The following is a 14,811-nucleotide window of genomic DNA, read 5'->3' on the forward strand; positions in this document are numbered from 1 at the left end:
AGGGATACCTTCCAGTCCTCAGCGCTGGCTTCCTTCCTTGGCACTTGCGTCCCTTGGGGTAGCTATGCTGTCTTGAATATTGTTTTAAGCAGCTCAGCCCAGCAAATAATTGCTTCCCAAACCTCCTTCACAGAACATCTGCAAGACCTTCCTGTGGGAAGAAGCAGCTAATTACAGCTCTTTCTATTAACTCAATCCCATGAGTCCTCAGTGATTCCATCTGTAAAACAGGAGGGTCCGACCCGATTATTATTTATTCACTCAAGGGCTTGCTGATCCCTGGTGTGTATCAGAAGCTAGACACTACAGTGTCAAGGGACACATTGCATGCTTACCATCTGTAAGGGGAGAGGGGTCATACAACTATTGCCAATGGGTGAGCAAACTATAGGACCAAGACTGTGATAACAAAGAATGGCACCCTGCCCAGGCACGTGACCAGGGAAGGCTGCTCAGAAAATATCTGCGACAAGGAAGTTGGCTTGGTGGATAAGAATGATTGCTGTACAAGCATGAGGACCTGAGTTAGAATCCCAGCACCCACAGAAAAAGCTGGGCATGGTTACTCCTGCCTGTAACCCCAGGTTTGGGTGCAGAGAGTGGTGGGTCTTGGAGTTTGCTGGCCTAGCTCAAGGGTATAAAGCAGGGAATGGTAGAGAAAGTTCATCTGACACGCTCTGCCCTCTCCATGTGCATGCATACTCACACACAGGCATGCAACACGAGAGAGAGAGAGAGAGAGAGAGAGAGAGAGAGAGAGAGAGAGAGAGAGAGAGAGAGAGGTGTCCAGAGGCAGGAATAAGAACTAGGCAGGCAGGTACGGAAGCTGGAGAGATGGCTCAGCAGTTGGGAGCATGTGCTTCTCTCACAGAGGACCTGGATTCAGTTCCCAGCACCCACACTGAGATTCACAACTCCAGCTCCAAGGGATCCAAAGCCCTCCAGCTTGACTCCATGGGTACTACATGCATACATGGCACACATTCCAGGAAAAAAAATCTTTAAGAATCAAGTCGGGGGGTGGGGTGGGGTGGGGTGGGAATAAATGGATACTCATGCAGAAGGCATAGCATGTATGAAGAAAGCAAAGGAGATTGTAATGTCCTGGAAATCTCTAGAAACTCAGTTTAAAGCATAGGGCATGAATGGGGAATGATTGTGACTGTGGAGAGTGGAAAAGAGGTACCAGGGTGTGTCCATTGATGGAGAGCCCCTCTGTCGCTTTAAAGGATCTGGGTGGGTCATCTTTGTGGTGGGGCAGTAGGTTCAGATTTGGCTGTCAGAAGGCTGTTCTGAGTTTTGCTATTCAAAATGTGGTCTGTGGACCAACAGCATTACTCATCCATACAGAGCCAGGAACATTGGGTGAGTCATGTACACTTGGGCCCTGGTGGCACTCTGCTTCAGAGGGTAGTGCAGCAGAGAGATGTACGCAGTAAGCATTGGTATACTGAAATACCTAAAAGATCTGTGGGGAACCATCTCTGGAGAGAATTGGTAGAAAGGAATCAAGGATATTCATGGGAGGGTGGAGCTTGGAGAAGCCCCTCCACCTTCTCAAGATGTTGGCCTTTGAATAGACCCAATTCCTTCCTACCAAAACTGGCCTTTTGAGCTGTGAGCAGTGTGGACCTCATTCCAGCAATGTGTCCTTGACTGCTTTGTTGCAGTGTGACGTGTAGAGTGTGGGGAGCACCATTGCTCACCCTGCAGATTGAAATGAGGGATGAGCATTCCCAGCTGTCCTAGCTGTGCTCCTCTCCCAGCAGCATTTCTTGCTTAGCTTCCTTCCTCTCACGCAGTCTGCTAGCACAGGTACCATGCCATCATTCTGTGGTTGCGCCTTTAGGCCTCTTATGTGCCTGTTACACTATGCTAAGATGATCTGGCTTCCTCCTGGGCTCCACTAGCAACTGGCACTTTGAAGGTCAGGGACTATATCTTCCTTATTTCTGTCTCTGCCTGACCTTTGTATAACTCCTGGTGCAAAGCTGGCATTTATAAAGAGGCTTTTTGGGTGAATGAATGACTGAATGAGTGAATGAATGGAGCTCAGTTGCTCAAACCCTATTCTGACATGAAAGAACTCCATTTATAACCTTTCTCAGTGTACCAGTGGGCTGTGTCAAATTTGGAGCTGCATAACAAATCACCCCCAAATTTCCTGACTTAAAACAGAACTTTTTGGGATGGCAAGATGGCTCAGTAGGTGAGGGCATTTGTCACAAAGCCTGATGACCTGAATTCAGTCTCTCCGGCCCACATGGTAGAATAGAGAGCTGACTCCCTAAAGTTGTCCTTTGACATCCGTGCACATGTGCACATGCATGTACACACACACACACACACACACACACACACACACACACACACACACGAGATAACACACGCACAAGCACACACACACACATGCCCGCACACAGGCACGCACACACACACACTCGCACACACACACACACACACACACACACATACACAGAGAGAGAATGAATAAATGTAAGTTTTAAAACAATAACCAAAAACTCCAGAAATTCCTGTTACCATTATTTTATTTTATGTGCATGGGTGTTTTGCTTGCACATCTGTCTTCAATGTACCATGTGTGCACCTAGTGCTAGCAAAGGCCAGAAGAGAGCATTAGACCTCCCAAAACTGGTGTTATAGATGGTTGTGAGCCATGTGGGTACTGGGAATTGAACCCATGTTTTGGCAAGAACCACTGAGCCATCTCTCTAGTCCCAAGCCCCAGAAATTCTTGATGTGATCCCCAAACTAGAAGCTTCAACCTGGGAACTTTCTAGAACTGTGGATTCTTGGGGCTTGTCAAAGAACAACTGGGCTCAAAGATTATCCGTGGCTTAGCTTTCTGTTTAACTCACACACACCACCACCCTGTGAGTTCATACTGGCTCAGGTTTGAAAGGGACCTGTTTTGAACAAACTCCATTTATTTAGCTCATGACTCTGGGCTGGCAGTGCAGCTGGAATCTGCTGGCACTTCCAATCTCAGCCAGACTCCTTCAAGTTCCACATCAGCTTGTCCAGACTGGCTTTGTCACACGGGGCTTTTGACTGGGACACTGCTAACCCACCTGTTTTCTACATAGACTCTTGTTCTAGAGCAGGGTAACTTAGGCAGGTTGGCCAGAAGTCCTAAGAGAATAAAGCTTGCAAAACCCTTGAGGCCTGTTGTGAAGATGGTGCAGTGTCTCAAGTCTGAGAGTGGGGACTTAACCTCAAGGGAGGAACTGCAAAGTTGCATTTCAGAGGTATGTAATCCTGGAAGACACCCTTCTACCGCCAGAGCCTCAGAGAAGAGCCTTTCACCTGGGTGGTTTCTGTGTTAGACTCAGCAGCCTGACTCACAACCATCATGGGATGATATTGCTCCTCCCCATAGTATCAGGACTAGAAGAACAACAAGAGTTATTTTAGGGTCTCCTTATGATGGGATGAGAGTGAAAGGACTCATGGCATCCTCTTCTAGAAACAAGGGGAACCTTAGGGGACGTGGGCACCAAGAACATGGCTGTGGTTTGCTCTGGCCTCTAGATGTCTTAAAGCTGTGAGTGTGCCCGTCCTTTCCCACATAAGAGTTGGTAATGTGGACACAGGAGCATAGCCTCAGCTTCATGAAGCCAGGCCTGCCTGGCAGCAGGACCTTTGGCCTTGGACCTGGTATTTGGGACAGCTAGAGCTGCTCTGTGAGAGATGTGATGATTCCCAGCTTCAGAGGCAGAATCTCCCCAGCCACGGTGGAGCATAGCAGTGCTTCTGAGTCCTGCCTTCTAGCAGAGCCCCCTTCCCAGGTATAACTTGGCCTCCCACAGCTCAGAGTGAAGCCTGTGGACGATATTGTTGAGAGTGGCCTGTCTCTGAGCCGCAGAGAGGAAGGGACCGGCATGCCAGCTCTCGTCCTGCGGTTCTGCCCTGGTCTCCTATGCCTCACAGTCAGCCCCGAGTTGCTTCTGAGGCCACCTGAGACGGCGATGAGCCCGGCTACTCACATCAGCTGTTTCTTTCTTCCCTTCATTCCTCTCTCTCTCTTCCTCCTTTCCCATTGAAACAAGATCTCACCATATAGCCCAAATCAGCCTCAAACTTATCATCTTCCTGCCTCAGCCTCCAGAGTGCTGGGATTACAGGTGTGAATCCAGCCTTTTTGTAGATGCAGGTGAAGATACAGCCTGCATGTAAGATACAGTCTGCTCTTAGGGCTCCTCTAGGTGGGGGACATCCTGGGCCTCTGTGCTTTCTTCAGGTCCCTGAACAGCAGTGCACACAGTACTGGGGGACTCACTGGGATAGCTCTGCTCACCTACATTACTTGCCCCTCCTCTGGGACTGGGAGATTGGAGTGACTGTCCATGCTTTACAATGGACACTAAGGCTGGACTGACAAATGAACTTGGAGCCCCCTCAGCTCAGGCAGGAAGACAGATCTAAGTTCGTTTTCTTGGTACCCTGCCTGCCTCCCCTTCCGGCCCTCTTCCTCGCCACTGAACTGACCCCACCCAGATGCTTCCCTATAGGTCACTGTGCTATTCCTGGTCCTGAGCTGGCTGATAGGTATATAATGTGCCTGACATCCTCCCAGTTACTGGTGGAACCCTGTGGTCCTTCCCCTTCCTTCAGCAGCCAAGCACTGTCCTCCTCATCAGGGGTTGAGGCGATTAAAATTCAGATACTATTTGTAAAGCATTTTGCACATGGCCCTGAAAATATGAGGTCTTGTTTTTATTATAAACATCACTGAAAATTTCCCTTCATTATAGTCACAGCGGGTCACAGACCACATCCAGTGCAGGGCGGGGGGGTCCGGACCTGCCCTCCCCAAACCACTGATGTTTTTAGTCTGAGGAAGGGTGCAGAGGCCATGTCCATCAACTTCTGGTCTTCTGGGTGAGGAGGTGAGACCTGGGATCCTTGAGCAACTTCCCAAAGCATGTAATGAATTGCAGTGACCAAACTAGCAGTGAAAGTGGTCAGTGGTACAGCTCTGCTGTCCTCAGTGGCCGAGGGAAAGAGGATGATCTCTTTAATTTGTGGTCTGGTCTTTATTTTGTCTTGATAAATCAGGAGGGTCCACAATTCTAAATAAGCGTACAGAATTATCAGCACTGGTAAATTTGCCCTGCAACCTTGCATGGTGGGTTATTAAACTGCACCCAGGAGACCTGCTGTGATGCAAATTACAGGTTTCGACACAAACTTAGAGAACACTGTCCCATGCCGAGCAAGGTCCTTGGCTTGAATTTGTGCCTGCAGTGTCTGGGGCAGAAGAACTTCCTGAGCGCCCTGAGGGTGAGGGGAACAGCGTCATCAATTCCTCACTGGTTGCTGACCCTCTTGCCACTGTCACAGGGGAGGCTGGACACACTACAAGTCCTCCCAGGTCCCCTTGATGCCTCAGTGCTGAGAAGTGTCCATCTTTGTGGTACGTCTTGCCAGTCCTTGTTGTTGCCATTCCTCCTGATGTCTGGCTTTGTGTTTGCAGGAGTTTCCCTGGGCGCCTGCGCAGCCGGCATGGATGAGCCTGGCCCCGAGGGCCTCACTTCCACCTCCCTGCTCGATCTTCTGCTGCCCACTGATTTTGAGCCACTGGACTCGGAGGAGCCCAGTGAGGCCATGGGCCTGGGCGCCGGCCTAGCCCCTGGCTCAGGCTTCCCCAGCGAGGACAGCGAGGAGTCCCGGCTCCTGCAGCCACCGCAGTATTTCTGGGAAGAGGAGGAACTGAACGGCACCAGCCTGGACCTGGGTCCCACTGCAGGTAGCTCGGCTCACATACCCTACGCAGGAGACCAGAAGTGAACCGTGGTGGCAGGGGCCGTGAGGCAATTTGTGCTCCAGTCTTTTGCCCTCTGGTGTCTTCCAGGCTGCCATCCATCTGCCATCATGGCCACATCTCTGAGACTAAGTTTCTCCTTAATAGTAGCTACTGTTTACTGTGGCCTAGGCACCAAACGGGCTACATACAGCTTGGGGGCTGGTAACCAGTGCATGGAGCAAGCTGTAGTGCTTCAGTCCCTGGCCTCTGCAGTGACATTTTTGGCTTGTAGGGTCCCCCTTTGAAGACTAGGAAAAGAGAGCTGTGGTATCAAAATTCAGTCACAAACTTCTTTCTAAACAATGACATACTCAGTAAATTTATACTTTGTGATTTAAACAGAATTGGTTGAGAGTGCTGGCTGCTCTTCCAGCGGAAGATTTGGGTTTGATTCCCAGCACCTACATGAGGGCTCACAGCTGTCTGTAATTCCAGTTCCAGGAGATCTGGTGCCCTCTCCTGAACTCCATGGCACCAGGCACACACATGGTACACAGACAGCCATACATGCTGGTAAAACTCTCATGCACATTAAAATAAAATATAAGTCTAAGTCTTAAAAAAGTTTATATTAATATTAGTGCTATGTGGTGACCATGTCTTTAATCGCAGGACTTAGGAGGCAGATGCAGAGGCAGAGGCAGAGGCAGGCGGATGTCTGTGAGCTCCAGGTTAGCCCTGTGAGTGAGACTCTGTCTCCAAAGGAGGAGGAGGAGATGAATACTGCAGAAAGTTAAAAGATAAAACAAAGTTAATTCAAAGGAAATAAAGGCACCCACAATCTAACAACAGAAAAGTGGAAAACTAGAACCATAAGGAACATTGTATTTTCATTTGAGATATTTCTTAAATGTATTTCCACATAGTTCATTATCCTTTTACAACCTGATTTCTTCTTTTAGAAATTTCCTTTATTTTCATTTTATGTGTATGGGTGTCTTGCCAGAATGTATTTCTGTGTACCATGTGGGTGCCTGTTGGCCAAGGAGACCAGAAAATGGGGATAGATTCCCTTGAGAATGGATTACAGACAGCTGTAAGTCATCATATAGGTGCTGAGAATCTGACCAGGTCCTCTAGAAGAGTGGCTGCTGCTCATGACCTCTGAGCCACCTCTCTGGCCCCTACCACCCGATTTTTAACAGTTGTGTAGTTAGTTGCTCACACATGGTTGTCAGATGGCCTGAGAGCCTCCCCTGTTGTGGGGTCCAGGCTTAGTTGCAGCAGCAAATGTTCTCATACCTTTTCCACTCTCCTGGTTATTTCCCAGGATAAAGTCTAGAATGAAATCACTAGGTCAAGAGATGCCCCACCCAGCAACAGAAGACAGGGAACTTAGAGTCCCAAGAGACAGAGCAGTGGATTTGCAAGAGTCTGGCAGGATGTGGGAGAATCACTAGGAATCCAGGGCAGGCCACAGGTACATGGCACCACCCTCAGGTACAAAGGAACAGGAAGGTGACCGTCTCTGGCCTTTTTCCTGCTCCACATCCAGGATCCCATCTGCAGGTGCCTCATTGTCCTTGCTCCCTGCCTCTCACTGAGGAGCCTATCAGAGACAGGACTATGAGAGCCCAGGGCTGTGACTGACCAAGTCAGCCGGGGCAGTGGCAGAGGAGAGTTTTAGACAGTTGGAAGGCAAGTGGAATGGCTCTGCCATCAAGTGTGTGTGTCTTTACAGAGGCTCTGGAAACCTTCCCAAAATGACTTCTGGGAACATCACTTTTGCTCCAGCATGCACTCGCCAGAGGAACTGAGTTCTGGGGCTTGACATGTTTTCCACCCTGAGTTCAGTTAGCTAACTGTGATGGCCCAGGCAGCCCTATAGTCAGACAGCTAATACAGGAGGACCATGAATGGAAGCCAGCCTAAACTATATAGCAAAACCCGATCTCAAAGAAGCCAAGGTCTGGAGATGAGACTCAGAAGTAAGATCATGCGCAAGGGCCTGCCTTCCATCTCTAGAACCCCGTGAGGGGAGGATTTTGCTTAATTTGATAGGAAAAAATTACAATGATCTCTGTCAATGGCCTGACAAATTTAATGTAAGTAGAGTGTATACTCATTAATAATATATACACCTTTAAATATCTCTCTACATGTGTGTGTATATTCTGAACATAGATGGTATAATATATTCCATGCAATATATTTTACATGTAGAAATATCAAATATAGTTTTCAGGGCTGGCGAGATGGCTCAGTGGTTTAGAGCACTGGCTGCTCTTCAAGAGGAACCAGGTTTGGTTCCCAGCATCCACACAGTGGCTCACAACCAATCATCTGTAATCCCAGTTCCAGGGGATTGATCCAACAGACATGAAACTGATGCATATACGTGAATGTCCGCAAAAACATTCATACACATGAAGCCGGGGGGCGGGGGGGTATGGAGAGAAAGCGGGTTCTGCCCTTCCAACCCTGCCCACCAACAGCAACCTGACATCCATGGAGAATGCAAAGCCAAAGCTCCATTTTCTCCTCTAGGACATGGGGTCCTCACCTTGCAGGGAGGTGCAGCTAAATGAAGTGATGAGTTCCCAGCACTCAGCACCATGCTTGGCAGTGGGAATTGCTCTGCAAATGGTTGCTGTTGTTACCACTTCCACAGCTTTTCCCTACTAAGGTGCTCATTTTTTTTCTGCCACTGTGAAATCTTTGTATAGAAGAAAGAAAATATGTCTCTGTCATTTATGAGCAAAAATATCTTTACATTTTGTCGATTGCTTTTTTTAAGTTTTAAAGATTTTGCTATTTACATGCTATGTATATGCCTGCTTTTCTATGTGTACCATGTGTGTGCAGTATCCAGGGAATCCAGAAGAGGGCATCATATCCCCTGGAACTAGAGTTACAGGAGGTTGTGCTCTATCCATGTAAATGGTGGGTATCTAACCCAAATCTTCTGGAAGAATAACCAATGCTTTTGCCTGCTGAGCTGGTGCTCCAGTGCCTTGAAAATGGTTTTAAATGTTTTTTAAAAATATTTTTGTAGATATATTTATTTATTATGTATGCAATGTTCTGTCCTACATGTATTCCCGAGGGCCAGAAGAGGGCACCAGATCTCATTACAGATGGTTGTGAGCCACCATGTGGTTGCTGGGAATTGAACACCTGACCTCTGGAAGAACAGCCAGTGTTCTTAACCTCTGACCCATCTCTCCAGCCCCAGTTTTAAATGTTTTTGTTGCTTTCTGCTGCTTTGTGTTTAGAGAAGTTTTTCCCTCCCTGAGATATCCACTGTTCTCCACTGTTCTCCTGTGGGTTTATGCTTTTATATTTAACTGTTTTAGTGTCCGGTGGGAGGTAGAGTCCCATGTTAGTTACTTTTCTTGTTATCGTGACCAAATACTTGCTGAGAAGCAATTTACAGGAGGAAGGGTTTGTTTGGGCTCAGAGTTACAGGGGATACAGCCCACCATGGTAGCAGGAGTGTGTATCTGGGATACCTTACTTGTTCACCTCTTGAAGGAACGGGAGTGGAAAGGAAATGTCTAAGCCTGCCCCTAACAACCCTCTTCCTCCAGATAGGCTCCACCTCCTAAAGGTTTTACAACCTCCCAAAATAGTGCCATCAGCTGGGGACCAAGTGTTCAAATGGTAGTTTAAGGGGCCATTCCCATCCAAACCACCAGAGGGCCTCATTTCCTCTTTCTGTATAGCAGCCCCTCCCTTGTCCTATACTGGGCAGTCTGATGCCCTGGGCCTCTAAGGCTCTTCCTGCTGTAGAGAGGCAGGTAGGCATGCTTGGGACTAACCCTGGGGTCATAGCAGGGCCGGAGTCCATGGAAGGTTGTGTCTCCTTCCTGGGCTTCTCCGGGCCTCTTGACAAGAAGTCTAACCACCATCCACTGAATTCAAGCTGTGCATTGGTTTCTAAGTCCCAGTATGGCTCACTTGCTCTTACTGCCTTCTCATCTTTGACACACTGAGTGACAGTAACACACTCCTTGCGTGGCAGGAAGGGAAGACAAAGGCAGGCAACTGTACCTCTGGCCTCTTGACTGTGTCGTTGCTGGTGGCCTTCTCTCTCCCCTGGTGTCTTGCTTTCCTACACCACATGACCCCAAGGAGTAGCCATCTTCCTGTGTAAACACTCCGATGAACCCTGGTAATATACAATGCAGTCTTATACATCCAGCCCACCAGAAACTGGTCTCCACAGTGCAGCTCTATCCCCTCCCCTGCCCTCTCCTACCTGGCAGAGCTAAGCTGATGGGCTACCTGGGGGCTCTCCCGTGACTAGCACCAACACTAGTAGCCTTTTTAACTGGCAGTGGCTCAAGCCTGCTTCTTAAGCCTCTAGCTCTATTCTTCCCATCCCATTAGCCCCAGAAGCTCTTTTGTACCCTGGCTTCCTAGTTGCTAGGTGACCATCCTTCACTACCCAACTCAACAGGGGACAGTCATTCTGTCTGTCCATGAACAGATGCTGGGGCTGTGATGCTGATAGTGCCCTGTCTATGGTGTGTAGCCTGGCAGGTAACATGGGGCTAGTGTCCCATGCCATCCCACTCACCACTGCTGGGTGAAGGTACCCTACTTTCCAATCCATCTGCTGGAAAGAGACCTCTATATTGCCATTAGCAGCCCCTAAACACAGTTTCCTTGCACTACCTCGCAGGCGTTACTGAGAGAGGGATGCAGTGGGAATAGAGATAGGGTCTGTGCTGGCAGAGGGTAGGCAGGCTGATATTCAGGAGGATCCAAAGGACAGGGTATCACTCATCACCATTACCCTGTTCCACTCTTCCTCCTGAGGAGTCAGAATCCTACACCCCAGGCTTGAGGAGGTTAGCTGTCTCAGAGCTGTTCTTCACGACGGATGTCCTTCCAGAAGAGCAGGCAAGAGAGTGGGGGTGGGATCGAGGTGTGAGCATCTACACACCACCAGGGAGCTCGAGAGGGAATTAAAGCAAGGTCTGGTGAGAAACAGTAGCTGTGGTTTTTGTCCAGTGCTAGCTACTTTCTGTTGTAGGATTAGAAGATTCTGGAAGCCAGACCTCCGTGGTGAAAAGGCTACACTTGGGAGGGCTTTGGATCTCATGGTCCTGTGACAGAACAAAGCTGGAGAGGGGCAGGCCTGAGCTGCTACGTGACACTCATATGTGATAATGACACTAAGCCTTCCAGAGGTGGAACTCTAGCCCTCATCATTTATTAAGGGCCCACTCTTAGTACTGTCATAACCACAATTAAACCTCTCCTTTCCCTTAGGTAGCCCACACTGCCAGAACTCACAATCCTCCTGCCTCAGCCTCCTAAATGCTATGATTACAGGTGCACAGCACTCACAGTTGACTTCTGGGCAATAAATTTCAAAGTGAGTTTCAGAGGGGTTATTCAGACCATGACGTATCCCAAGATTGCCCCTGCTGTCACTCTCTACACCTTCCTCTTCTGTAAGACAGGACCTGCATCAGGAACTAAGGTCCCAGAGGAGAAGTTGGAGTCCTGCCAGAGTCCCTGGAGGCCAGCAGGTCAGGGACATCCCAATCACACCGATTCACAGGCTTCTGTGGAAAGGGGACTCTGGGCTTATGAGACAGGGAACAGGCTCACAGTACCAACCAGAGATACAATGCGCCTGCCTGAGCTGTCTGGGCCATCCTATTCTACCTTGTTCTGTTGGCCTCAGTCTGGGACAAAAGTCATTGTCCCTTCTCTTAGTGATCACCATAGAAATTGAGCTCTGCATTCCCAGGACCAGGAGAGGGTCAGGTTGGTTCAGATTGGATCCTGAACCTCTGCCTGTCCTGCCCTAAGGTCAGAATTCTCTGGTTGGCAAGGGCTGGGGTAAGCTACTCCTAAAACCAGTGTGTGTGTGGGGGGGGTCCCCTAACTCCAAGAAGAGCGGAGGCGTGTCCCCAAAGGAGAAGTGGGACAGTGGAGGGGGTATGAACAGCAGTGCCTTGGGTAGACACATGATTCATAAGGGCTTCCGCTCTGAGCATCTCATGGATTGCAGGCGCAGGGCATCCACTATCACTGTTTTATAGCTAAGGAAACTAGGTCAGAGATTTAAAAGTGGCACTATGTTACCCCGGGAATAAGTGGCAGAGCTAAACCTCGAATCAGCCACCCTTCCCTAGATGGAATCGTTCTCACTAGACTTCTTTAATTACGCCTGCCTGGAATGGGGTGTGTAGAAACCAGACTCCAAGGCAGCTGTCTGCTGGGACCTGGAGGTGGTTTTCTACCACAAATCCTCACTGAGCCGTAGCTCCTGCTGCGTGGTCTCACCCTGCAGTTACTGTACCGGAGTGAGTCCGTTCACTGGGATGGACGGGCCCATAAGGCAGAGCCAGCTGCCAAGCGCTGAAGCAAACACACTTGTACCTTGACTGCAGGAATAAAGCTCTTCATTTTTATGCTTATAATAAATTCTAGCATATAAATCTTTCAAAATGCAAATAAAAGAAGAAAATAGAATTGGCCCACATTCCCATCACCTAAAGTTTCCGAACAATATCGTGTTGGTTGTCTCTTCAGACTTTATTTCCCTTATAGGAAATAGATTTTAAAAAGGCTTTGGCCCTAGACAGAGCTGTGGTACACACACCTCTGGGTCTAATCGTCAGCATCAATGTCTGGAGCCAGCCAGCACTCCTGCAACTCCGAAGTGAGGGCTGATGGTGTCCAGGGTCCAGCAAGGCACTGTCACTCCTCAGCTGCACCCGCCTTCCACTGTAGGGAGCTGGGGGGTTTGAGGCTTTGCTTTGGAGTCAGGGTCTCATTCAGTATCACAGGCTGGCCTTGAACTCCAGCAGTTCTCCTGCCTCAGCTTCCCAAGAGCTCAGTAGAAGTGAGCCACTGAGCTACCAAATCTGTGGGCTCTAAGCTCTCACTGTAAGACCTGAGCTGCGACAGATCCTGAAACATGGGTGTAAGCCCCTTGATTGACTCTAGGGAGTTCGAGTTCTAGGTCTAGAATTTTCAGTTATGTTGCACTTTTGCTTATTTATTTTGTGTTTTTGCATGTCCACGTGGATGCGAGCATGTTTGTATGCATGTGGAGGTCAGAAGACAACTTTCTGGAGTCGTTTCTCTTCTTCCACCTTGTGGTCCTGGGAATAAGACTGAGGCTTGGTGGCAAGTGCCATCACCCATTGACCCATCTAGATGCTACAAGCTTTTTTCGTTTCTGTGCTGGAGAAGGAGACTAGGACCTCTTGTATGTGATGCCAGTGCACCATTGAGTGAAACCCCAGCCTTGGCTTCTATAGCTTCAAATACTGTTGAGGCTGGTCATTAGAAAGTCGGGTTAGTTGTATTGACAGCCTCTCTCCTTTGCCTCTGCGTTCTATACAAATCTCTTTTGGCTTTTGGGTGTTTCCATGTTGAATTGCTGGCCAGCAGGTGCGCTAAGGGGACAATTTTCAGGGATTTGACATTAACCGAAAGGGACATTTAAAGTGAACTTTCAAGGTCTCTGGCCCTGTTGCCTGTTTTAATGGAGGTCAGTCCATTAATATTTCAGCTAATGCCAAATGGCTTTAATGCAAACACTCTGCCCTGGGGAGAGGGACAGAATAAGGTCCAGCGGGCACAGTACATGGAGGGAAGGACTTGTGCAAAACTCAGATGAAGCAGAGGAGAGACATACGGCGTGATATATTTAGAAAACAAACACCAGCACAGTGCTGAGGTTAAAAGACAGAAATAGAAAGGAGGAGGGAGCAAGCCACTGGAGGAGAGCAGAGTTCACAGAGTGCTCTGGCTGCCTGTGAGCCTGCAGAATCTCCAGGAGCTGCCATGTGGTGCCCGCTCTTCTGCTCCAGGGAGCCCCCAGCTGGTGCATCACACACCAAGGCCAGAACTCACCCCACAGGCACTGTTGGGTCTCTGCTCTTAGCTTGCTCTTACATTCAACTGTGTTGAATCCGGGTGTGGGGTACACACCTTTAACCCCATCACTCAGGAGGCCAAGGCAGGCGAATCTCTAAGTTCAAGGCTAGCCTGGCCTACAGAGTGAGTTCTAGGACAGTCAGGGCTACACAAAGAAACCCTGTCTCGAAAAACAACCACAAAACAAAACAAAAAAACCATGGGGTTTCCAAGGACAGGAATATCAACAGGGAATCTTGAAGATAAGAATAAGTCTAGTTGTTTGGATCCAGGATAAAGATGGTGAAATTGGAAGCAAGTCAGAGAATATGTAAATTTCTCCCCTCCACCCCGCCCTAGGACACTTAACAGGTGGTTCTCACTAAATAAAAAAGAAATTGGCCTAAGCTACAAAGCATCCCAGTTGGGATAAGGAAGATAGGAAGAAAGAAGAGACAGCAGGAGAGAAAGGCTTTTAAAAGGAGGCCAGGAAAGTTCCAGAAGGTAATTAATTGCAGCCAATTACCCTGCCAGAGGGTGGGGCTTTCAGCCCATGTGGCTGGGACCCCATCCTAGTGGTGACTGTCACAACTGTCCCTGCAGCCACTGTTCTCTTTCAATGGGTACAAGGGGTGTGTAGTGTGACTGCAGGAGATCTCTGGGAAGGCAAAAGCAGGCATTCACTGCTTCTCCTGTTGCTATAACAAAACACATGACAAAAGCAACTTGAAGGAAGGGAGGGTTTATGTGACCTGCACTTAGAGGGTGCGGTTGATCATGGCGGGGAGGAAATGGTGGCAGGAGGCTAAAGCAGCTGTCACATGCTTCAGCTCAGTTCACCCTTTCCTTTTTATTCAGTCCAGGACTCCTGGCCATGGGATAGTTTGGCCAAATTTAGGATGGTTCTTCCCACCTCATTCAGGCCAATCTAGACACTCCCAGACAGACATGTGGTTTATTTCCATGGTGGTTCTGAATCCCATCAGGTTGGCATATAAGGTTAACCCTCCCAGGGTTAATCTTATTTGTTATGCTATGATGTTAATCTCATTTGTTTGCTATGATGTCATCTTGGGAACACTATCACACTGTGGAAGGTGGGTGTGGGGGTACATAGACCCCAGGCCATTTCCCGAGGTGAGGACCCCCAGAAC

At 48.8% G+C, this 14,811-nt stretch overlaps 1 protein-coding gene across 2 annotated transcripts in view; it reads left to right on the top strand.

Annotated features, from left to right (window-relative positions):
- Podxl2 (podocalyxin like 2) overlaps positions 1-14,811 on the top strand; it is a 33,158-nt gene that overhangs the window by 4,075 nt on the left and 14,272 nt on the right. For both annotated transcript variants that reach the window (XM_035448708.1, XM_027428675.2), the window contains exon 2: positions 5,498-5,770. In XM_035448708.1, the coding sequence (XP_035304599.1) occupies positions 5,498-5,770 (273 nt within the window). The remainder of the gene's footprint in view (positions 1-5,497; positions 5,771-14,811) is intronic.

The sequence above is a fragment of the Cricetulus griseus genome, chromosome 8 (assembly GCF_003668045.3).
Source record: "Cricetulus griseus strain 17A/GY chromosome 8, alternate assembly CriGri-PICRH-1.0, whole genome shotgun sequence".
Classification (NCBI taxonomy): Eukaryota; Metazoa; Chordata; class Mammalia; order Rodentia; family Cricetidae; genus Cricetulus; species Cricetulus griseus.